The 23,907-nt window shown below is 47.0% G+C and overlaps 1 protein-coding gene across 1 annotated transcript; it reads right to left on the reverse strand.

Moving 5' to 3' along the window:
- Positions 1–9,332: 9,332 nt before the first annotated feature.
- Positions 9,333–22,425, reverse strand: cdh17 (cadherin 17, LI cadherin (liver-intestine); the record flags this gene model as incomplete). The annotated part of the gene is made up of 18 exons (XM_083649415.1): positions 9,333–9,421; positions 11,946–12,062; positions 12,187–12,297; positions 12,400–12,624; positions 12,934–13,064; positions 13,431–13,675; positions 14,613–14,801; positions 15,009–15,085; positions 15,169–15,375; positions 15,574–15,724; positions 16,916–17,047; positions 18,342–18,547; positions 19,457–19,612; positions 20,086–20,244; positions 20,976–21,111; positions 21,407–21,541; positions 21,706–21,801; positions 22,378–22,425. The coding sequence occupies 18 exons, from the start codon at positions 22,423–22,425 to the stop codon at positions 9,333–9,335; spliced, it is 2,610 nt and encodes an 869-aa protein (XP_083505541.1).
- Between the last annotated feature and the right edge of the window lie 1,482 nt (positions 22,426–23,907).

The following is a 23,907-nucleotide window of genomic DNA, read 5'->3' on the forward strand; positions in this document are numbered from 1 at the left end:
GTGTGTGTGTGTGTGTGTGTGTGTGTGTGTGTGTGTGTGTGTGTGTGTGTGTGTGTGTGTGTGTGTGTGTGTTGTTTTGGAAAGTGTTGCTGAGATACAGGTGTGGAGAGAGAGTGCAGACATAAACACTGGAGAGGTTCCATGTTGAGTTTGTCTTTATGAGGTTGTCACACACAACTCACAGATGTAGCACACGACCTGGATGGATGGAGGGATGGACATGGCAGCACATGTGGCTGTCACATGTGCTCTGCGTGCTCTTCTCGCCACAGCAGAATGTATTGTGTGCAAGTCTTCTTTGTGCTACATAAATGCCCACAATCATGCCAGCCTTCTCCTTTCAGCGGTCCCCTCTGCCATTGTCTGAGATGACTCAGAGCGCCACCCTCCACAATGGCCTGGCCTTGAGCACCCAGTGGCAGAGCAGGAGGGATGCAGAGAAGAAGAGGCACGTAAGAGTACTGTACTGTTTGTCAGGAAGCAGGACATGAGGAGGCTATGTGAGAGAGCTGGTTGGTTGTTACTGATGGCTTATGTCACCAATCAATCACCTGTAGCACCACACGTCTGTCCTGATATACACGCACACACAGACACACGTGTGTGTGTGCACACACACACACACACACACACACACACACACACACACACACACACGATGTGAAAAATACAGTCATTTCCAGTTGTTTCTTTATTTGCGAAACAGAGTGTGGCCTTCTTGCTGTTACTGACAGCCAGACATGGGACCAAGTCACTTTGGTCCAAGTCTCAAGTAAGTCCCAAGTCATTTGGTCCAAGTCTCAAGTAAGTCCCAAGTCATTTTGTTTTGGGCAAGTCAAGTCAAGTCCTTAGTCAAGGCAAGTCAAGTCCCAAGTCAAGTCACCCCCCCCCTCAAGATACTGCAGTCTTACCTTCCTTTATAAAGAAAAAAGACAAGGTATTAGTACCTGTCTAATAGTGATATTATTGACGAATCTAATCTGTTCAAAAAGTATGACAATTAATTTAATTTGTATTATAATATTATAATGATTGATATTCTAAATAAATGTAGTCAAACAAAAGTGAAATAACTTTATAAAAGCTTATTTATTTCTTAATTTCTTCTCAAGTAATGACAACTAACTACTAACACAAGTGCCTTCTCCTTGAAAAAACAAAACCATGCAGTGAGAGGAGTGTCACAACCTTAAAGAGCAGGACCCAAAAGCGGACACGGAGACAGATCCAACGAGTAACAAGATTTAATTTGCAACAAGGTCATTTTGTAGGCATGAGCAGGAGACAGGCAGGCAAGCAACGCTGAAGATCCAGGCAGCTAGCGGGGATACTGAACAGGCCCGTAGCTACCATTGAGGACACCGAGGTCATGACCTCGGTATTTTCCAGACCCCCCAAAAAAAAATTTTTTTTTTTTTTAAATAGCCCCGGTCCCCAGATCTATTAATCTGTCATTGATGTTTTAATGCGACAGTTGATCGGAAATGCAACAATTTGCTTCCTCTCTGTGTGCTATAGAAGGAAGAGAGATAACTCACAACATTCAGATTTTGCATTGAGGCTAGATTGGGGCTAGATTGGGGCTAGACTTTGGGGACAGTTCTATTGAAGTGAATGGGTAAGTAACTCCCCTGTAAGTGATGTTTGGGTAGATGGGCCATTGTATTTAATTGAGCAGTATTCTGCCATGTGACCTGTATGCAGAATATAAATTATATCATATGGGGAGACATTTATTTTTTGTATCATTTTAAAGCAACAGCACAGTAAAGAGGATATTAATCTAACATGATGTATGTAGTTCTTTATAGATCTAGCCTCTTCATTTTGCTCTCAAAGTGCACCAGATTGAAGCATTTTACTTTAAAATGGACAAATTTTTCTTTACCGGGGGGTACAGCCCCCCCTGGGCCCCCCACGCCGCGCTAAAATGACCTCGGTATTTCTCAAACCCTGGCTACGGGCCTGTTGCTGAACACAGGTCTGAAGACAGCTGGCAGCAGAGAGCAGCAGACCTGAACACAGGAGAAGTCATGAGTCAAAAATGGTTCATCCAGGAAAATACAGGAACGAGCAAACACGAGAGTGGCTAGGCGTACTACCACGTATGGAGACTAAACAATCTGGCGACGACTCACTGGAGAGCCAGGGTATAAGTAGAGGCGTCTGGTAATTAGCTGATCACCTCCAGCCGTGCAGCAGCCCAGGTACCAGGTGCAAATCTCCGCCCACTACACACAACACTCAGGGGAGGGGGAAACACAGGGAGAAAACAGACAAACACGACAAGACACTTTCTGTCCCCTGACAGCACCCCCCCTCAACGAACGCCTCCTGGCGTTCTCCCAGGTTTATCCGGATGGTCCCGGAAAAAATCCCTCAAAAGGGAATTGTCAAGAATAAGGTTCCTGGAGACCCAGGACCTCTCCTCAGGACCATAACCCTCCCAGTCCACCAGGAACTGAAATCCACGACCCCTGCAGCGGGAATCCAGAATCCGCCGCACCGTGTAGACTAGTCCGCCATCAACGAACCGGGGGGGTGGTGGGGGTTCGGCCGGAGGGCACAATGGGCTGGAAGACACAGGCTTGAGCAGAGACACATGAAAGGTCGGGTGAATCTTTAATGAGGTCGGTAACTTTAGGCGGACGGCCATAGGGTTTATTACCTTCTCCACCTCAAACGGACCGACAAAGCGAGGTGCCAACTTGTGGGATTCAACGTTCAATGGCAAGTCTCGTGATGATAACCATACCCTCTGGCCGGGCTGGTAAGGGGGAGCAGGGGTGCAATGACGGTCAGCCAGGCGTTGGTTGCGTGCTGCAGTCCGGAGGAGCGCTGCCCTTGCCTCTCTCCAAATCCAGCGGCAACGCCGGAGATTGGCCCGGACGGAGGGAACCGCCACTTCTTCCTCCTGGCTGGGGAAAAGGGGTGGTTGATAGCCCAAAGAGGCCATAAAGGGTGACATACCTGTTGCTGAACAGGTGAGGGAGTTGTGCGCATACTCCACCCAAGGCATACTCCACCCAAGGCAGCTGTTTGCTCCAGTTGGCGGGATGGCGCGCGGTGATACACCTCAGAGCCGCTCCCAGGTCTTGATTGGCCCGCTCTGTCTGCCCATTGGATTGGGGATGGTAACCTGAGGAGAGGCTGACTGTGGCCCCTATCGCCTTACAGAAGGCCCTCCAGACCCTGGCAGTTAACTGGGGCCCTCTGTCCGACACAATGTCCCGGGGAAGTCCATGGGGCTTAAATACATGCAATACGAGGAGCTCAGCAGTCTCTGCGGCCGAGGGAAGTTTAGGGAGAGCAACAAAATGTACAGCCTTGGAGAACCGATCAACAATCGTCAATATTACCGTGTTACCTTCAGAGGGAGGCAGCCCGGTGACAAAGTCTACTGCAATATGGGACCAAGGGCGGTGAGGCACAGGCAGGGGACGCAGTAAACCAGCTGGAAACTGGTGGGAGGCCTTGCTGCGGGCACAGACAGAGCAGGCAGACACGAAGGCCTTCGTATCTGCTGCCATGGAGGGCCACCAGAACCGTCGCCTGAGGAAGTCGAGGGTGCGTTGGATACCCGGATGACACGACAACTTGGAGGAGTGGCCCCACTGCAATACTGGCGTCCTAACTGAATCTGGAACAAAGAGACAGTTAATTGGACCGTTACCTGGGTCCGGTTGAACACGGTGGGCCTCTCGGACAAGTGTCTCAATCTGCCAGGTAGCTGCTCCGATGACACACGAAGGAGGCAGGATAAGCTCAGGCAGGGAGCTGGTCTTTTCTGGATCAGTTTGGCGAGATAGAGCATCTGGTTTAACATTACGAGAACCGGGCCGGTAGGTGATAATGAAATTGAATCTTCCTAGAAATAATGCCCACCGGGCCTGGCGGGAGTTTAGCCGTTTAGCAGAACGAAGGTAGGCGAGATTCTTATGGTCAGTCCAAACAATAAAAGGATGCTCAGCCCCCTCCAACCAGTGCCTCCACTCCTCCAAAGCTAATACCACGGCTAGTAACTCATGGTTTCCCACATCATAGTTCCGTTGAGCTGGGTTCAGAGTGCATGAGAAAAAAGCACATGGGTGTACCTTATCATCCTTGGGGGATCGCTGAGAGAGTATGGCCCCCACCCCCGTCTCTGATGCATCCACCTCCACAACGAATTGTAGAGAGGAGTCTGGGTGCAATAACACCGGAGCGGTGGTGAAGAGCTGCTTGAATCTTGAAAATGCTGCTTCAGCCTCAGGTGTCCAGGAGAAAACCACAGCAGAAGATGTGAGATGATTGAGAGGAGCCGCCACTGCGCTGTAGTTGCGAATGAAGCGTCGGTAGAAGTTAGCAAACCCCAGAAAGCGTTGGAGCTGCTTGCGGGTAGTTGGAGTTGGCCATTCTGCCACTGCCTCGACTTTAGCTGGATCTGTCTTCACCTGCCCCTGCTCAATAATAAACCCGAGGAACTTCACACTGGAAACATGGAATTCACATTTCTCCGCTTTCACAAATAGTTTGTTCTCCAGCAACCGGCGGAGCACCATCTGGACATGTTGAATGTGTTCTTCCATGTTCTGGGAAAAAATGAGGATATCATCCAAGTAGACAAACAGAAAACGGTTAAGCATGTCACGTAGCACATCATTCACTAGGGCTTGAAATACAGCAGGAGCATTAGATAGACCAAAGGGCATAACTCGGTATTCAAAATGACCCATGGGAGTGTTGAATGCCGTCTTCCACTCGTCTCCCTCTCTGATTCGGACGAGGTGATAGGCATTTCGGAGGTCCAGCATAGAAAACACCGTTGCTGAGTGCAGAGGAACAAAAGCAGAGTCAAGGAGTGGCAGAGAATACTTATTTTTCACGGTAATGTCATTCAGGTGACGAAAGTCAATACACGGGCGTAGAGATCCGTCCTTCTTTCTCACAAAAAAGAAACCTGCCCCCAATGGAGAGGACGAGGGTCGAATTAAGCTCGTAGCCAGGGACTCATGAATATAGGTCTCCATGGATTCTCTCTCTGGTTTAGACAGGTTGTATAACCGGCTACTGGGAAGTGGAGCACCAGGAAGCAAATCAATCGCACAGCCATAAGGTCTATGTGGGGGCAGAGACAGTGCACGTTGCTTACTGAAAGCTTCTCCTATACAATGGTATTCCGCAGGAACACTAGACAGGTCCGGGGGTTCGAGAGGGGAAGCTGGCGATTTAGTGGTGGGCGCTAGGGCAGACTGCAGACAATGAGAATGACAGAATACGCTCCAATTTGAAATCGAACCAGTTGACCAGTCAATATGGGGGTTGTGCAATCGTAACCAGGGTTGGCCCAAAACTACTGGAATGTGGGGAGAGGTAATCACATATAATTGGATGGTTTCACGGTGATTACCAGACAGAGCTAATCTCAGCGGGACTGTCCGATGAGTCATTTTGGCCAACAACTCTCCATTCAGTGCATTTACTACTCGGGGCACAGAGAGTGGCTCCAGATAAATCTTTGCTTGTGTTACAAAGTCTGAGTCAATGAAATCGTCATCCGCTCCGGAATCTACCAGAGCCAGTACAGGAAGTGACAATTGTTGCCATAGCAACGTAGCATCAAAGTGCATATTATTCTTTGAGGAGGATGGAGAAAAAGAGGTCCGGCTCACCAGGTCTTCTCCTCCTTCTGATGAGCCTAGTCTTTTGACAGAGATGGACAGGCAGCGCGGAGATGGCCAGGCTGGCCACAATAAAGACAAAGTCCCTCTCTCATACGTCGCTGCCTCTCGGCCGGAGTGAGATGTGCTCTGCCCAGCTGCATTGGCTCCTCCGGGTCGAGAGGAGTAGGAGTACTAACAACACTGGAGGAAGGTTGGTTAGCAGGAGTTGCATTATACACAGCATTTTGAACGCGTGGAACAGATGGTAAAGGTGATGAACGGGCCCCTCTCTCCCTCCGGCGTTCACTTAGCCTATTATCCAGCCGGATAGATAGGGAAATGAGGGAGTCAAGACTGGCGGTTTCATCGCGTGCAGCTAGCTCATCCTTTATATTGTCTGATAATCCATGAGAGAAAACGCCACGTAACGCGGTTTCATCCCACCCGCTCCCTGCTGCTAAAATTCAAAAATCCACAGAATACTCCGCCACAGAACGGCCACCTTGCCGTAGGGAAAGAAGTTTGCTAGCCGCCTCTTTGCCCTGGACGGGGTGATCAAAAACCTTCCGGAGCTCGGCAGTGAACACCGGAAAAGATGTACACACCGACTCGTGGTTATGGTTCTCCCATAAAGCAGTTACCCACTGAGCTGCCCTCCCGGATAATAACCCCATAACGTAGGCTATACGTGACTGTTCAGAATTAAATGTACCTGGTTGTTGTGAAAATATGAGAGAGCATTGAAAAAGAAATTTGCCACAGGCTCCTAAATCTCCCGTATAGCGCTCCGGAGTAGGCACGGGAGGTTCCCGAGTGACGAGGGGTGGAACAGCCGGGACAGGGGCAGGCGGAGCAGGAGGAACATTGACGAGCGGAGCACCAGCAGCAGCGGGTGGGACAATAGCCAGTTGACCTAAACCAGTCGTCAGTTCTTGGAGTGAATCCACAACACGCCGGAGTAACGTGTCATGTTCTCCCAGCAAAATCCCTTGGTTGGTTATCGCATTGCGGAGGTGGTCCATGTCCTGGGCACCTTTCATCCCGCTTTTTGTCATGGGGCGTAAACCACGGAACCAGAATGAACACCGGAAGGCAGTGCGCCAAAATACGTCTTTGTTGCCGTTAGCTTGACGTCTCTTGCCTCGATTAATTGTCTGATGCAAAGCTTCTGTATTGGCTTAAAAGATGTGAGATTGTGAATCCGCAATGTTTCTAAAAGAACTTCTTCAAAAACTTCGTTCGGTACGTCCATCTTTTGTTTTGTTGTTTGCCATTCTGATACTTGGGTCAAATTGTCAAGTTAACGTGAAAGTTGACGAGCTAGAAACGCTGCCCATCCGGTCTAGGGCAGGCTCTAGGCCGAAACCAGGTAGGGTGACAAAATCAATTGTGAGCGGAAGCCAGGCTCTTTCTCGCTGAGAAGAGCCTGGTGACGTGAGGTTATGAGTCAAAAATGGTTCATCCAGGAAAATACAGGAACGAGCAAACACGAGAGTGGCTAGGCGTACTACCACGTATGGAGACTAAACAATCTGGCGACGAGTCACTGGAGAGCCAGGGTATAAGTAGAGGCGTCTGGTAATTAGCTGATCACCTCCAGCCGTGCAGCAGCCCAGGTACCAGGTGCAAATCTCTGCCCACTACACACAACACTCAGGGGAGGGGGAAACACAGGGAGAAAACAGACAAACACGACAAGACACTTTCTGTCCCCTGACAAGGAGCGTGACTCACAGCCAGTCAGGGCCGCTGGAAGTCATTTTAAGCGGAGGGTGCTGGGAGGAAGGGACTCTCGGTGGGGCCCGCAAGGGTCCCGCCGAAATTTTTTTTGACGTTTTTCTTTTACATTTTTTTGCCATATTTAGAGGAATATCTAATTTTAAATTAACATTAGGATACTGTTGTGATGTAATTATTAAGTATTTTCTCCTTTTCTCACTCATTCAGAGCAAAGAGGGAGATATATAGCATGATGATAATGCTCTATATCTCCCTATTTGCTCTGAATACACCAGTTAACATGACACAGACTTAACATGATAGAAATATTATCAGCAAACTTAATGACTAGACTAATTATTCTGATCTGAATGGCATATATCAAGAACCATTGACTCCTCTCTTTGCTGTATAGTGGGAGGTGCATTTTTGAGTAGGCTATTAAAATAGCATGTCAAGTTCACATTTCTTTATTGCCAGATTAAACAATTCGTATTGGTTGTTGGTTGGTTCAACACAACATGTGCGTGCATGCGCGCTTCTTCTTCTCTAGCCTACAAGCATGTAACTTCCTTGATTGTTATTGTTGATAATTCCATTTAAATAGGCTACATTTTCATTTCCCGAAACATTCTTAAACAAGAAAGGAACATAGTGCACTGCAAAATATTTTTAATTACATTTGTAAAAAAAAAAAAAAAAAAGGGGGGGGGTTTTCTTTTTTTGGGGGGAAAAATCTAGGGGGTGCTGCAGCACCTGCAGCACCCCTGCTTCCCGCGGCCCTGCAGCCAGTCATTCAATCATGACAGCTTGCACTCACATACCGGATCACTTGACACAGACACTTGACAACTTGAACATTATTATTACACAGTATTTTGTATTTAATATTTAAAGTGTCCAGTCCAAGTCACCAAGCCTCAAGTCCCCATCTCTGCTGACAGCACCATTCATTCATTCCCCCCGTCGTCATCACACAGATAGCACTGTGGGCTACAGTTAGCTGTGAAGGACCAGTTTCATTCATATAACAGCACATCAAACAACAGCTCATCAGGCAAATAAAAGCAGAGGACAAATAGCAAAACAAACTCTGGGCTGAAAACAAATCCAATCAAATGAGATCATGAAATTAATGAAACAATGAAACGACCTGAGTCCAGGTGTCCAATTTTAATAAATTAAGTCATTCGGCTGCAAAAATGCATGATTGGGATGAGACCAGATACTATAATAAGTTTGCATACGACCAATTAACCCACCCCTCCCTTGCAAATAAAATAAAATACACTAAAGTGTGTGTGTGTGTGTGTGTGTGTGTGTGTGTGTGTGTGTGTGTGTGTGTGTGTGTGTGTGTGTGTGTGTGTGTGTGTGTGTGTGTGTGTGTGTGTGTGTGTCAGGCCCGGCGTTAGGGGCGGGCCTGACCGGGCCGGGCCCCCCCATTCAACAAACTGGCCCCCCCATTCAATTTTTTTTTTTTTTTTTTTTTTTTTTGCTAAAAACGTTTTTCCGTTTTTCTGTTTTAAAGTTTAAAACGGAATCTGGCTGTCATTAGGCATTGATTAACTGAATGCTATTGCTAACTGTCACTTTGAACATCCATTTGCAATGATTCTGGCTGGATATTAACTATTGTAAATTTGTCACAATGAATGCAATTTGTGCACAATGTGTAAATACACTTAATATTAATTGTTTAGGTCTAATTATTTGTAAAGTCACAACACATTAGAGATGTGTGTAGTTCTTCATAGATTTAGCCTCTTCATTTTGCTCTCAAATGCACCAGGTTGACGAATTTTACTTTAAAATGTACAAAATCTTCTTCCGGGGGAGAATCCCCCCGGACCCCCCTTGGGTAGCTTGCCCCCCCCAAGCTAGGGGCAGGCCCCCTCTGTAACTTGGGTCTGGAGCCGGGCCTGGTGTGTGTGTGTTTGTGTGTGTGTGTGTGTGTGTGTGTGTGTTTAGGGTCTAAGACAGCATGCCGTCTGCCTCTTCAGCCGAGGCTTTCTTCTTGTTGTTCTTCTTTATGCGATTGACGTATATGGCGAAGACCAGAACTGAGCCAAGAGAGAGGGAACAGAAGTCAACTACAGCAGGCAACACTGACAACAAAGGTAATGGCAAAACGCAACCACTGTGAGAGTGGATGCAGTCAACACCACCAATACGTAATGTACATTCTACTTTATTATACTTTACTCTACTTACTCTACTTTATTTTTGCTTACTTTATTGCATTTTACTACTGTTTTATGCTATGTGTGTTCTGAGTGCGAGCTGCTGTAACCTGTCCCAATTTCCCCCCGGGGATCATTAGTCTTTCTGATTCTGTTTCTGATTCTGAAACTAGAATGATGACACTGTTGTAGTGTATGTGTTCCCAAGTAGGGTAAGCAGGGCCGCTGCTGGCCATTTGGGTGCCCTAAGCGTAATTGTTTTGTGGTGCCCCCCCCCTCCCCCCGGCAAAGATTTCAATAACTGTCAAACGAAAGACTGCAAAATCATTAATTATGAACGATACTAGTGTATCTCACATTACATTACATGTGGCAAACAAACAATTGTTAGAATTACTGTACATGTCAGCAAACAAGCGATTGTTAAACTGTACATGCAAGCAGGGGCAGACTGGGATCATAATTCAGGCCGGGCATTAGATACCAAGCAGGCCAGGCTGATACGGGCCGACGTGCGTGCCGGCGTCCGAAGGGCGGCGGCGAAAGATTTGGGCTGTTTGAAGCCCAATTTGGGCCGTTTGAAGCCCAATTTGGGCCGACTCCAATTTTACAATGAGATGCACCCACTTTAACCCTGAATAAAGTAATAAAACCACTAGTAAACCAGTAGGCGGTGCCTGGCCTGCTGTTCAGTGAGTGGCCTGACTGAGGGCACCAATTTTTTTTTTTTTTTTTTTTTTGGTGCCCTCAGTCACATGATGCCCTACGCAGTCTGCGTACTCTGCGTATAGGGTGCGGCGGCCCTGAGGGTAAGGCTTCACGATTGAAAGGATAACAACAATTTAGTTTTGCCCTAGTGTCGCTCTCAAGTCTATCACCTTATTGCCACTGAAAAAGTAGAAACCCACTGATGTATTTAGCAGTCAGAAGCTACTACCTTCGTGACTCACCTGGTAGAACGCGTATGACGGAGGCTCGGTCCTTCGCGCAGCCGACTCAGGTTCGAATCCGACCCGAAGTCCTTTGCCGCATGCCATCCCCTTTCTCTCTCCCCACCTTTCCTGTCTGCCTACTATCCTATCTAAATAAAGGCAAAATGCCCCAAAAATAATCTAATATATATATATATATATATATATATATATATATGTATATATATATATATATATATATATATACCGTATACTACTGTCTGTGCGTCTGCATGTATGCGTTGTAGAGAATGTACTACTATTTATGTAAGGAATATGACTATAAAACTATATAATATAATATAATATAATCAGTCTCATATCGGTCTGATAAAGTTAACCATCAATTTGAAATATCAACTAACGAATCATTATTATTTAAATTAATACTTATTGAATTAATACTTAATCTCAATTAAAATACAAGAATACACCTTTAGTTAACACTAAATGAATAATATTGGTCATTGAACTAAGGGTTGAAAGGTAAACAGCAGAGAAGAGAGTTTAGCCCCACAGGGTTTACAGGGGAAGAGAGAGAAACAGCACAGCATGGCAGCACTCAGCTGTCTATCAGGGCACCTTTTTTTCTCTCCTGATTTCCCCCCCATTTTCTCGCCAATTGTACTTGGTCAATCCCCCCTACTGCCCCACTCCCTCTGCCAATCTGGGGAGAGCCGTAGACACACACATGCTTCCGATACATGTGCAGTTGCCAGTCGCTTCTTTTCACCTGACAGCGGGGAGATTCACTGGCAGGATGTAGCACGTGGGAGGATCACGCTATTCCCACCAGTTCCCTTCTGCCCCGAAAAGTTGCCCTGACCGACCAGAGGAGGCGCTAGTGCAGTGACCAAGACACATACCCTCATTCCGGCTTCCCACCTGCAGACACAGCCAATTGTGCCTGTATGGATGCCCGACCAAGCCGGAGGTAACACAGGGGCGTGAACCTGCGACCCTTGTGTTGGCAAGCAGGGAATCTACCACTACACTACCTGGACGCCCTATCAGGGCATGGCTTGGGGTGTTCTGGGGGGTTTTACCACAGGAAACAGTTGTAGTCCTTTATATAGGGAACTGTAGGCTTCAGGACGGCTGAAGGTATTGTACCTACACACCTTACTTCCCAGAAATCATAGTAGGCTGTTTTCAAAAACACATGAAAACAGCTCACAGAGACATACTGCTGACTTGACTAATGTACTGTATTACATCATCATGTTGAATAACGTGTATTACAGTTTTCCAAACATTACGTCACGCAGCTACTTTAATGGGGACTATTTTCACCTTTTCATCAGTGCACAGAACAGACAGTAGAAGCCTCTGACTGTGGCAAATCCATCGGTGGGTTTAGACTTTTCATCAGCAATAATGGCATTGAGGGGGGGAGGGGATAAAGTTGCCTTCAAGAGGTTTGTCAGACTCACCGACAAATCCGATGACTCCAGCCAGGATCCCGATGGTGGCTCCCATTCCATACTTGAAGGCGTGTACGCCCGGCGCGAAGTAGCAGTATCCCAGCTCTGTGCAGTTACATACTCTCACTGATGTTCGCAGAGTAGAGAGCGACACACATGCATTCAACATGCATGCATCAGAAACATCATTAAACACACATCAGAAACAAGATATAGACAGATGACAGATTCAAAGTAACTAGTCACTCACCCTCCAACTTTTGTGTGACGCCCATGCCTGTGTTGTCTTTCACAGTAATGGGGACCAGGAAGGTTTTGTCTTCGGTTGGTTTTTTCTTGAGGATCAGTTTGGCTGATGTAGCTGCACAACACCCACAAAGTGACAAATGAGGACTCTAACAATCTGAATGTAAAAGGTTTAGGTGCAACACATCAGCTTGTGGATTATGACATGTTGGCGTACCATCGATAGTGCGCAGGTCCCAGTTGGGGGATTTCTTGCCGTCGGCCAAGGTAAAGGTGAAGGGCTGAGAGAAGGGGGCGCTGTCTGCGTCGCTGGCGCGAATGATCACAGGCTGGGGCTTCTTCACACAGATGAAGGCCTGGGTCTCTGTCAGCTGGGGGATGTTGTCGTTCACGTCCACCAACCTCACAGACACAACTCGCTCTGAAGACATCTCTGGATTGGCTATAGAGGGAAATCAGAGAGGATGAAAAGCTGCTGTGATTAGACTGCGCGTATGAAGGCAAACAGCAGTAACTTTTGTGCGTTTTAAAAGTCAAAGGTCACACACCTACAGTTACAATTGAACAACAGAATTTCTCTTGGTTTCACTACTAACTCGTGTAGTTACTGCTCTGTGGCTTTGAAGAGCACTGAACAGCAATATGATTATGAACTTTAAAAAAAACTATTCAATGATTAATAACAATACAAATGTAACAGTCTGATAGGCTATGATACGTTCAGGAAATGTGTGTGCCGGTATTATCTCACCCTTCTCAAAGACAGTGACGGTGACTTCAAAAAGCTCCACTATTTCTCTGTCCAGCTTGGCTTTGGTCTTGATCTCTCCTGTGGCAGCATCGATCAGCAGCCAGCCACGGGTATCTCCCTCCATCTTGAAACTGCACAACACAAAAGGAAATGACTCACAAACCCACGCAAAAAAATTGAGCAGACATCAGAAATCGTCCATGGTATAACGGAAACAGAATTTGTGTCCGCGGAGCTAAAAGTTGTCAACACAGGATCGATGGTGCATATTGTGTAGCAGCGACGATGAGCTGAGTAAAAGAAAACAACTAAATAGTTGGAAGTAGTACTGTTACCAATTTAGCCAATGGTCCTGATATTGTATGCTCTATATTGTATCTCTCTTATACTGTGTCAGCACCACCTGTTACCATGTCACATGACTTGTACGCACATTGTACTTGGCAAAGTAAATCAGTTCTGATCCCGATTATAAGCAACAGTTGGCGCGTGTGTACCCAATCTCTTTGCCCTCTGGGTCCTTGGCTTCGACCGTGAGCAGCGATGCTCCCACACTGATGTTCTCAGGCACTGTCACATAAAGGGCGGCCAGGCTGAACTCTGGGGCTTCATCCACGTCAGTGACGGATAAGGAAACCATGGCAGAGGATTCACTGCCGTAGTCCAGACCTTTCATCAGGGGCTCTGGGTTACGAGCGTCAATCTTGAGTTGGTGGGACGGAGAGGACTCAAAGTCCAGAGGCTGTTAGGAGAGAGGCAGGCCAGTTAGAGCAGGCTAAGAGCTAGAGAAACATAGTATGTTGAAGGTCACAGCAGAACCTTCTATCTATCTTTGGACTCAGTGGTGGCTCAGTGGTTAGCACTGTTGCCTCACGGCAAGAAGGCCCCGGGTTCGAACCCCAGTCCGTCCCAGGTCCTTTCTGTGTGGAGTTTGCATGTTCTCCCCGTGTTCGTGTGCGTTTCCTCCGGGTGCTCCGGTTTCCTCCCACCATCAAAGACATGTATGTTAGGGTTAATACTCCTGTCAGTGCTCCTGACCAAGGCACTGGCAAAAAGTACTAGAGTTGGTCCCCGGGGCACTGCACTGCGGCTGCCCACTGCTCCTAGTTCTAGGAAGGTTCCTAGTAGAGGATGGGTCAAATGCAGAGGATGAATTTCCCCATAGGGATAAATACAGGATAACTTAACTGAACTTAGAAGTCATAGTTTGTCTGATTCCTAACATTTGTATGATATGTATCTTACATAGGCAGCACTTGTGCCTCCGGGGAGTTTCACACCCCACAAAGTGAGATCAGTTCAACAAGTTTTTGAAATGTAGAAATGCTTGCCGATTTCAGGATAGAAGAGTCTGGGTTGTATGAAACCATCTTTGTGTGTGTGTGTGTGTGTGTGTGTGTGTGTGTGTGTGTGTGTGTGTGTGCGTGCGTGCGTGCGTGCGTGTGTGTGTGTGTGTGTGTGTGTGTGTGTGTGTGTGTGTTGGGGGTGGTGTGTGTGTGTGTGTGTGTGTGGTGTGTGTGTGTGTGTGTGTGTGTGTGTGTGTGTGTGTGTGTGTGTGTGTGTGTGTTGGGGGTGGTGTGTGTGTGTGTGTGTGTGTGTGGGGTGTGTGTGTGTTGTGTGTTGGGGGTGGTGTGTGTGTGTGTGTGTGTGTGTGTGGGGGGGGGGGGGGGGTCCCATACCTTGACCACAACCAGTCTGCCCTCACCGTGGCCGTCTGTTTCGATGGCAAACACTCCGTCATCATTACCGGCAGAGATGTGAAACTCGATGAGGGAGCTGCCGCTGCCTGGGTCGTCAGCATCGGTTGCTTTCAGCGTCAGCACGGTGTGTCCCACGGGCGTGTCCTCTGCGAGAGTGTGACTCCCGTACTACATTCACACACACGCACACGCACACGCACACGCACACGCACACGCGCACACACACACACACACACACACACACACACACACACACACACACACACACACACACACACACACAGGAAAGCACAGAAACAATTAGATACAGTATCAGCAAACCAGCATCCAAGATGACGGCAGCTTCTATACGCATCGGGTGGTTACGGTACTCACATCATTCTTCTCAAACAACGGCAGCTCGTTGTTGATGTCAATGACCTTGATGCGGACTTTACACTCTATGCTGAAGGCTGTGAGACAGAAGCAACAATCACTTTGATGATTGTATTATTTGTACTTGTATCAATGTGTTGCAGCTTGTGTTGGGTGTTACCTGGGTCGCTGACTTTGACGGTGAGGTGGTACTCTGCAGCATCTCTTCTCTGCAGCATGTTTCCGCTCTGAATGTGTCCAGAAGCACCATCGATAAAGAAGGTGTTGGAGGTGGCTGGATGCTGGGACAGGATGCTGTAAGTGAGAAGAGCGTTGGTCGTCCCGGGGTCATCATCGTCATGGGCCAGCAGCTGTCCTATCGGACTGCCTGGAACGACAAGAAGAGAACAAAGAAATCAGATCAGACAGGAAATAGCAGAACCAAGGATGAGAGGAAAGTTATTAGCAAGAGTCAAAGAAATAGTTTGGCTCAATGAGACAATAGAGAAGGCAGTGTACTGGCGATCCTGCAAGCACATTTCATGTAATGCATATATGAATACACTGACATCCACGCATATCTTACCGACAGGTTCGTTCTCCTGCACCTCAAACACACTCTCCTCCTGCTCGCACACAGGTGGGTTGTCATTCACATCCTCCACCACCACTTGAATCTCCATGGGTGCATCCACCTGATTACCAAGGTGATCCTCCGCAAATACCACCAGGATGTACTGAAAGAGACACGGGTGTTTTTAGCCAGGCAAAACCAAGACCAAAGAGAAAGGTCCTTGGCAAACCTGTTCTCACTCCCAAGTCATCATACTGACATTCGGTCAGGACGGGATACCCCTTTTGCATCATTTTTCGATGAACAAGGTAGTCCAAGAGACTGCCATAGAAATCCCACGTCTGAAATCAACACCACAGGACAATGATAAACATTTGCCTTGGACAAGGGAGACGTCCCAGCGTGTTCATAGTGTACATTTCAACCGGAAGTCACAATTATCATTTTTTGTTATTTAACCCTAGCCTGGTAAACCATCCGGTCACATGAACTCACATTTGTGTTTCGTTCTGCGAGACCGTCTGGCCTCCTCCCCGGGGAGGGCATTTTCAGAATTTGAGAAACGCGGACGGGCCAATCAGGGACCTGCCTCATAGTTGACATCGTGTAACCGGCCAATCAGGAACGCTGCAGATAAAACAGTAATGGCTGCCCCCATGGCCCCCTGGCTCGAGCAGTAACGTCAATGTTCATCGGGTTAAACAGCCAGTTATTCAGTTCAGTTATTGCAGAAATAAACAACAATTAAACATGAACAGGAGTATGCAACAGCGGAGTTTCTTGGCGGAAAAGATGTTTTCACACTTAACCAAGTTGTTTTAGTTGCCTAACCATAACTGTAACACGAGTTCTTGGTTACGGTGTCGTGGCGTTGAAAAATGACAAGAAAGGCGCATCCGGTGGTGTTGAAAAACGACGCAAAAGGGGTACCCTGCATGTTAAAAAGTGACGACAAGGGGTCCTGAGCAAACGGCAGTATTGATTACAGTACTGTTACATCACCACACGGTCATCTTGGTAGGGAAATAACAGGCGATTGTAATCAATTAACAGGTGATTACAATCAAGTGAAATGACAGCCAATGAGCTGTGTGTATTGTAGCGCCATATGGTAGGAAAATGCTTGTGACATCATGGGAATACTATGAATTGATGAGTGTGTTGCCTTGGACTTCCTGTGTGTGTGTGTGTGTGTGTGTGTGTGTGTGTGTGTGTGTGTGTGTGTGTGTGTGTGTGTGTGTGTGTGTGTGTGTGTGTGTGTGTGTGTGTGTGTGTGTGTGTGTGTGTGTGTGTGTGTGTGTGTGTGTGTGTGTGTGTGTGTGTGTGTGTGTGTGTGTGTGTGTGTGTTGTTTACCATGTCCTTCTCTTCTCTGTCCAGTTCCCCTGTCAGCTGAATATCTCCATCCTCCGTGATGCTGAAGGGGAATTTCAGCTCTCGCTCTTTCTGCACTAACCTGTAGAGGGCGCTGTGATCGTTAGACTGGACCTGGATTCACAGGGTGAGGGGGAGATGGGGAGGGGGTTTGATTACTAGACATGACTGTAGAGACTAAGGCCCCGTTCAGACTGGCAGGCCAAATCCGATTTTGGAACTTTAACGCCATGTTCAGACTAGGAGGCCAAATCTGATTTGTGAACTTTAGTGACCTATTAATTACTTTATCCAGACTGGTTTTATGAGTCTGGACGCTTCAAGTCTCATTTGTGTCACTTGTACCAAACCACATATGGAGGTAGTTTCCAATCTGCTTTCGAGTGACTTCAGTGCGGACACGCAGATCCACCAAATCTGATTTGAACGTCACTCGTAACTCGTCATCAAATGCTTCTGCGCAGGAAAACCACGTCACCAACGTACGTATTTACTGACGCCCACGTCGTTACCATAGCAACCCATGCAGATAGGCTGTTTAGGTCTGGACACACAGATCCGACTTGAAAATCAGACTGGCAGAAACACAGCGCACCTAGCAAACTTCAATCATAATTGAGCTACTTCATAGATAGAAACAAACATTTACTCACTGAAAATAGGAAATAATGTGTAGTTTCTTCTTTATTGACATTTATTTTGAGCGTGTCAAGCCAGCCAGAGTTAAATACCCCACTTCTGGTCATAACTTTCAAAATAATGTCTTTCCCAGGCTGAAGCTGCTGCACTGCCAAATGTCGAGGAGTTCAGCACTGTGATTTTTTTTAAACATTCATGTAAGGATTTCATGGAATTCATTTAGTTGCCTCATGTCTGGAGGCTCTGTATGTTCAGTGGTACACAGTACAGGACAGGACAGAGTATTCTTTTATTTTGAAGACTATAAACACTAGTTGTGTTCAGTGGGTATACTCGATGCTATGTGTGCCTCGGAAAATAAACCTGGCGCCTGCCTCGCTCGGTTACATTATACAGGGCGAGTATCGCTGAGAGCAATTCTGTCTTTCAGGAGCGCGATTGTTTGGATGGCGAGAGATGATGGTCATTTCTTGTGCTTCTGCGTTGGAAAGCAGTTCAGAGCTAGTTGTTTACTGACGCCTATGTCGTTACCATAGCAACCCATGCAGCTAGGCTGGTTGTGTCTGGACACACAGATTCGACTTGAACACTTGCCCAAATCAGATTTGTGGCAGTGCGGACATTCTCCCAAATCAGATTTGGGAAACCAATCAAGGTAATGACTTTAGCAACAAATCGGATTTGCCTGCAGTCTGAACATGCCCTATGTGTTGGTCTACATTCGTGAGTTTTGTGCAGTGTTGTGTCACGTGCGTGCGTGCCGCCACACCTTAGTGATGACCATGGGGTAGGTTGTGGCAAAATGCTCTTTGACAGTGATCGGTCCAGGGTTGAACCACAGGTTCTGTTGCACAACAATGTTCACCCTGGTGTTTCCGCTCAGTGCATTCCCAGAGGCTCCGCCCAGGTCCTGCACGCGCACGATCAAGGTGAAGTCTGGGTCCTCCAGGGGGTCCACGTTCCTGCGACGCATCTCTGCCACCACAGAGGAAGACACAGGTTCCATTTGCGGTATGAGCACGAGTACCAAGCACCAACAAAATAAAAAGGTGAACTTTATATTGCCGTAGAAATCAGAGACTGACTGACCACTGGCTCCAACCGGACTGGTCAAAACAACGCCCTGCTAACTACCCCCCCCCCCCCCCCCAAAGTGTAACAGTACAGAAATATAAGGGGAGGGGAATCACTTTTACCATAACAGGCCATGAGCCCCCCCACCCTCATTTTTCTCCCATTTTCTGCCAAATTGTACACACTTCCTCCTGCTGTCCCGGTCATTGCTCCACCCCCTCTACTGATCTGGGGAGAGCCGTAGACTAGCACTTGCTTCCTCCGATACATGCGCTGTGGAGTTGCCAGATGGTTCTTTTGACCTGACAGGGAGGGGTTTCACCAGCAGGACGTAGGCCGAACAGGCCAGACCAACCAGAGGAGGTGCTAGTGCAGTGACCAGGACTCATACCCCACCGGCTTCCCACCCACAGACAGGGCCAATTGTGTCTGTAGTAGGATCATCTCACCAAGCCGGAAGTACCACTGCTGGGAATTGAACCAGGTCTCCGCTGTGGTAGGTGAGTGATTTTACCTCTACGCTACCCAAATGCCCTACTAACGCCTTACTGTGTAGTCACGTTCAGTCACTTTAAAATCTTCTCTATATGTTTCTATCTAGACAGCATCCCTCTCTCCTTTTCATCATGTGGTCAAGCTTTGAAACAGAAAATACAAACTACAAACAGGTCCTTTGACTCATCACAAATTGTAAGACTCAAAAAATATGCATGCATCTAAATAAACACACACTCAGGTGTCACGCTACACAGACACACACACACACACACACACACACACGCACACACACACACACACACACACACACACCTGCTCTCTCCACACAGGTGTAGAAGGGGTTGTGTTCATAGGGCATGTCCTCTGTGGGAGAGCAGTACTCTTGGAACTTCCTCTTCAGAGCCTCACTACTGTGATCCTCTCCCCTGCCGTACTGGATGCCCTCCCTGGCCTTCAGCATCTGTTGGCCTGTTAAAGAACACATACACACGCCGTCAGCCATGCTGCCACACATCACATGACATAGATATGTTTATATATGGACAATATATCTGCTCTCAGAAGGGCCTAATCATTCAGAAAACACATTCAGCTCTGGTATATAAACGTACACACAAGCACACTCGTGCACGCACAGAGACAAAGTCATCAGTAACCATCATCACGCACAGACACAGACAAAGTAATCAGTGATCATCATGCGACACATTTAGTCAATCTGCCACCAATCAGTGTCAATCAGTGTCGCACAAGAGCTGAGCTGTATCTTCTGGGTTTACAGTAATTATAAGCAGATATGGACAGATTATAGACTTTGTGAAAAGAGAGAAGGTCCGCACACTGATCGAGCTGCGTGCGTGTGTGTGTGTGCGTGTGTGTGTGTGTGCGTGTGTGTGCGTGTATGTGCACGTGTGTGTGCAGGCGACGCGTGTGTGTCTTACCTTCTTCTGTTGTAGATATCTCTCCAGTGACAGGGTTGATCTGGAAGAGGAGTGTGTTGTGTCTGTTGGGGATCTGGTTGACCAGGCTGTGGCTCAGATGAGCGTTGGGAGATTTGGGGTCGTCCAGGTCCGACGCAAACACCCGGGTAAATGGGACACCTGGAGCAAAAGTTGGGCTGATGTTATGTCAGCATGAGATGTTGGGCTGGGTAGAAAGGTCAACAGAAAAGTCTGAAGCCAGATGCAACACTGGAAACCCTTAGAATACAATCACGTCACCTGCCCATACTGTAACAGTACAGAAAAATAAGACGACCATAACATGGCCATGATCCTACCCCCTCTCATACCTCTACTACACTACCCAGATGCCCCAACAGGCCATGATTTCGGCATGTCGAAGGATGTACCTACTCAAAACACGATGCCTAAAGTATAGGCATATATATTTACTGTTCCACAGCCATAGAGTACCACAGGGATGGTCTATTTTTGTAGGCTTACCCAGAAGTCCCTGCACTTCCTGGTAGGCTTACCCAGAAGTCCCTGCACCTCCTGGTAGGCTTACCCAGAAGTCCCTGTACTTCCTGGTAGCATCCGTCTTCTGGACTCATTCGTGCAGTACTCTCTATTGTGTATGTTTTTATTCGTGGTACTGGTTTCCTTCCCCCCCTTATTTAGGTAGAACATACACAGACATTTGTTGTCACATAATTGCTGTATTTAATTTTGTACGCTTATATTATAAGCGTACAAAATTAAATACTTTAACAAGCACACTCACACACATGCATGCACACACACACACACACACACACACACACACACACACACACACACACACACACACACACACACACACACACACACACACACACACACACACATACCTGCAGGACTGTTTTCTCTAACCAAAGCAGCATAGTCGGTCTGGTTGAAGGATGGAGGGTGGTTGTTGACATCTAGCACATTTATGGTCACAGAAACTGGGCCCTCCACTACTTCACTGTCTACCAACGCCTCCACCTGGATATGGTCACACACACACACACACACACACACACACACACACACACACACACACACACACACACACACACACACACACACACAAACGGGAGAAATCACACATACTGTAGCAACTTAATGTTATTGTGTGTGTGCGTGTGTGTGTGTGTGTGTGTGTGTGTGTGTGTGTGTGTGTGTGTGTGTGTGTGTGTGTGTGTGTGTGTGTGCATGTGCGCGTGTGCGTGTGCGTGTGTGCGTGCACGTGCGTGTGTGCCTGTGTGAGAGTGTGTGTAGTAGGTGATGACCAGCTTACCTCAACAAGATAACGGTCATTTTGGGCCCAGTTCAGAGGCTGCTCCAAGTAGAGCCATCCATCATCAGAGATCATAATGGCTTCTCCTCCTCCATTGAGCCTGAACCCATTCACACCTGGATGGGATGACTGGAACTAGAGAGGGACAAACAGTTGTAACCACAAAAAAAATTGATTATCTGATTTACAGTGTTTTGAGACTGTTGTGCATCCAGAAAACCTGAAGCAAGAAAGAGAAATCACATCTCTGGATGATCCATTTGACATAGTGGATTTTGACCACAGATCCGTTGTATTACCTGATAGATAGGAAAGGGCACTGGAGTCTCCTCTGGTACGTCCAGAACCGTGTTCTCTAATGGGCCCTTCTTGTCCTCCAGACCCCTCCCCCCAGCCTGTCAGAACACAGACACAGAAGTCAAGGGTCATCAAATACAGTACAGGCAAGGGTCAAACTATACCCATCAAACTCAGGCCCACCTTTACCCCCTCTGTACAGATGAATGAAGGCAGACACGGATAGCCAGTTTAGGTAGGCTGGTTATTTATTGAACCATACGTACAAGTGAGGAAATTCTTATAATATAATCCACTACAGGACAGGAGAGCAAAGTCTACAGCGTGCCACTAACAATTAGTTTAGTCACACTTTACACTTGCCTTCAGTAATACCTTAATAAGTTACCAAAGGTTTCCTTGCACATAAACCAATTTCTTATCTCACAGATTCTCACTGACATTATTTTGTTTCTATTTTATTTTCTATTATCTGTATATGTCAAGCGCTCCAAATGTCCAATATATCTGCACATTTGCTCTTCCCATGTCCCTCAGTTATATGAATAAAATGAATCATTAATTCACAATGAATGTTTCACAGACCGCTCAATAGGTGTACATATTTGAATATTTACTATGGACATGCAGCAATGTGCAGACAAGAGTGGGATCTGTCTGAGCTGCGTACTCACAATGCTGAGCAGGAGTGGGAGCAGCAGCAGATGTACCATGGGTGTCATGATCAGACTCTGTGGAGGAGATGAAGAGAAGGATTTAGATTGTCACGTTTCCACAAAGCTATAGTGCTCTATACTGCTAAATACATGTCTCGTGCACATGGCACACAGTGTAAGTGATCTATACTGCTGAATACACGTCTCGTGCACATGGCACACAGTGTAAGTGATCTATAGGGCTGAATACACATCTCGTGCACATGGCACACAGTGTAAGTGATCTATACTGCTGAATACACGTCTCGTGCACATGGCACACAGTGTAAGTGATCTATACTGCTGAATACACGTCTTGTGCACATGGCACACAGTGTAAGTGATCTATAGGGCTGAATACACATCTCGTGCACATGGCACACAGTGTAAGTGATCTATAGGGCTGAATACACGTCTCGTGCACATGGCACACAGTGTAAGTGATCTATAGGGCTGAATACACGTCTCGTGCACATGGCACACAGTGTAAGTGTTTCTATACTGCTGAATACACGTCTTGTGCACATGGCACACAGTGTAAGTGATCTATAGTGCTGAATACACGTCTCGTGCACATGGCACACAGTGTAAGTGATCTATACTGCTGAATACACGTCTTGTGCACATGGCACACAGTGTAAGTGTTCTATACTGCTGAATACACGTCTTGTGCACATGGCACACAGTGTAAGTGTTCTATACTGCTGAATACACGTCTCATGCACATGGCACACAGTGTAAGTGATCTATACTGCTGAATACACGTCTCATGCACATGGCACACAGTGTAAGTGATCTATACTGCTGAATACACGTCTTGTGCACATGGCACACAGTGTAAGTGATCTATACTGCTGAATACACGTCTTGTGCACATGGCACACAGTGTAAGTGCTCTATACTGCTGAATACACGTCTCGTGCACATGGCACACAGTGTAAGTGTTCTATACTGCTGAATACACGTCTCGTGCACATGGCACACAGTGTAAGTGATCTATACTGCTGAATACACGTCTCGTGCACATGGCACACAGTGTAAGTGTTCTATACTGCTGAATACACGTCTCGTGCACATGGCACACAGTGTAAGTGATCTATACTGCTGAATACACGTCTCGTGCACATGGCACACAGTGTAAGTGATCTATACTGCTGAATACACGTCTCGTGCACATGGCACACAGTGTAAGTGCTCTATACTGCTGAATACACGTCTTGTGCACATGGCACACAGTGTAAGTGATCTATACTGCTGAATACATGTCTCATGCACATGGCACACAGTGTAAGTGATCTATACTGCTGAATACACGTCTCGTGCACATGGCACACAGTGTAAGTGATCTATACTGCTGAATACACGTCTCATGCACATGGCACACAGTGTAAGTGCTCTATACTGCTGAATACATGTCTCATGCACATGGCACACAGTGTAAGTGATCTATACTGCTGAATACATGTCTCATGCACATGGCACACAGTGTAAGTGATCTATACTGCTGAA

The sequence above is a fragment of the Poromitra crassiceps genome, assembly GCF_964638095.1.
Source record: "Poromitra crassiceps genome assembly, chromosome: 1".
NCBI lineage: Eukaryota > Metazoa > Chordata > Actinopteri > Beryciformes > Melamphaidae > Poromitra > Poromitra crassiceps.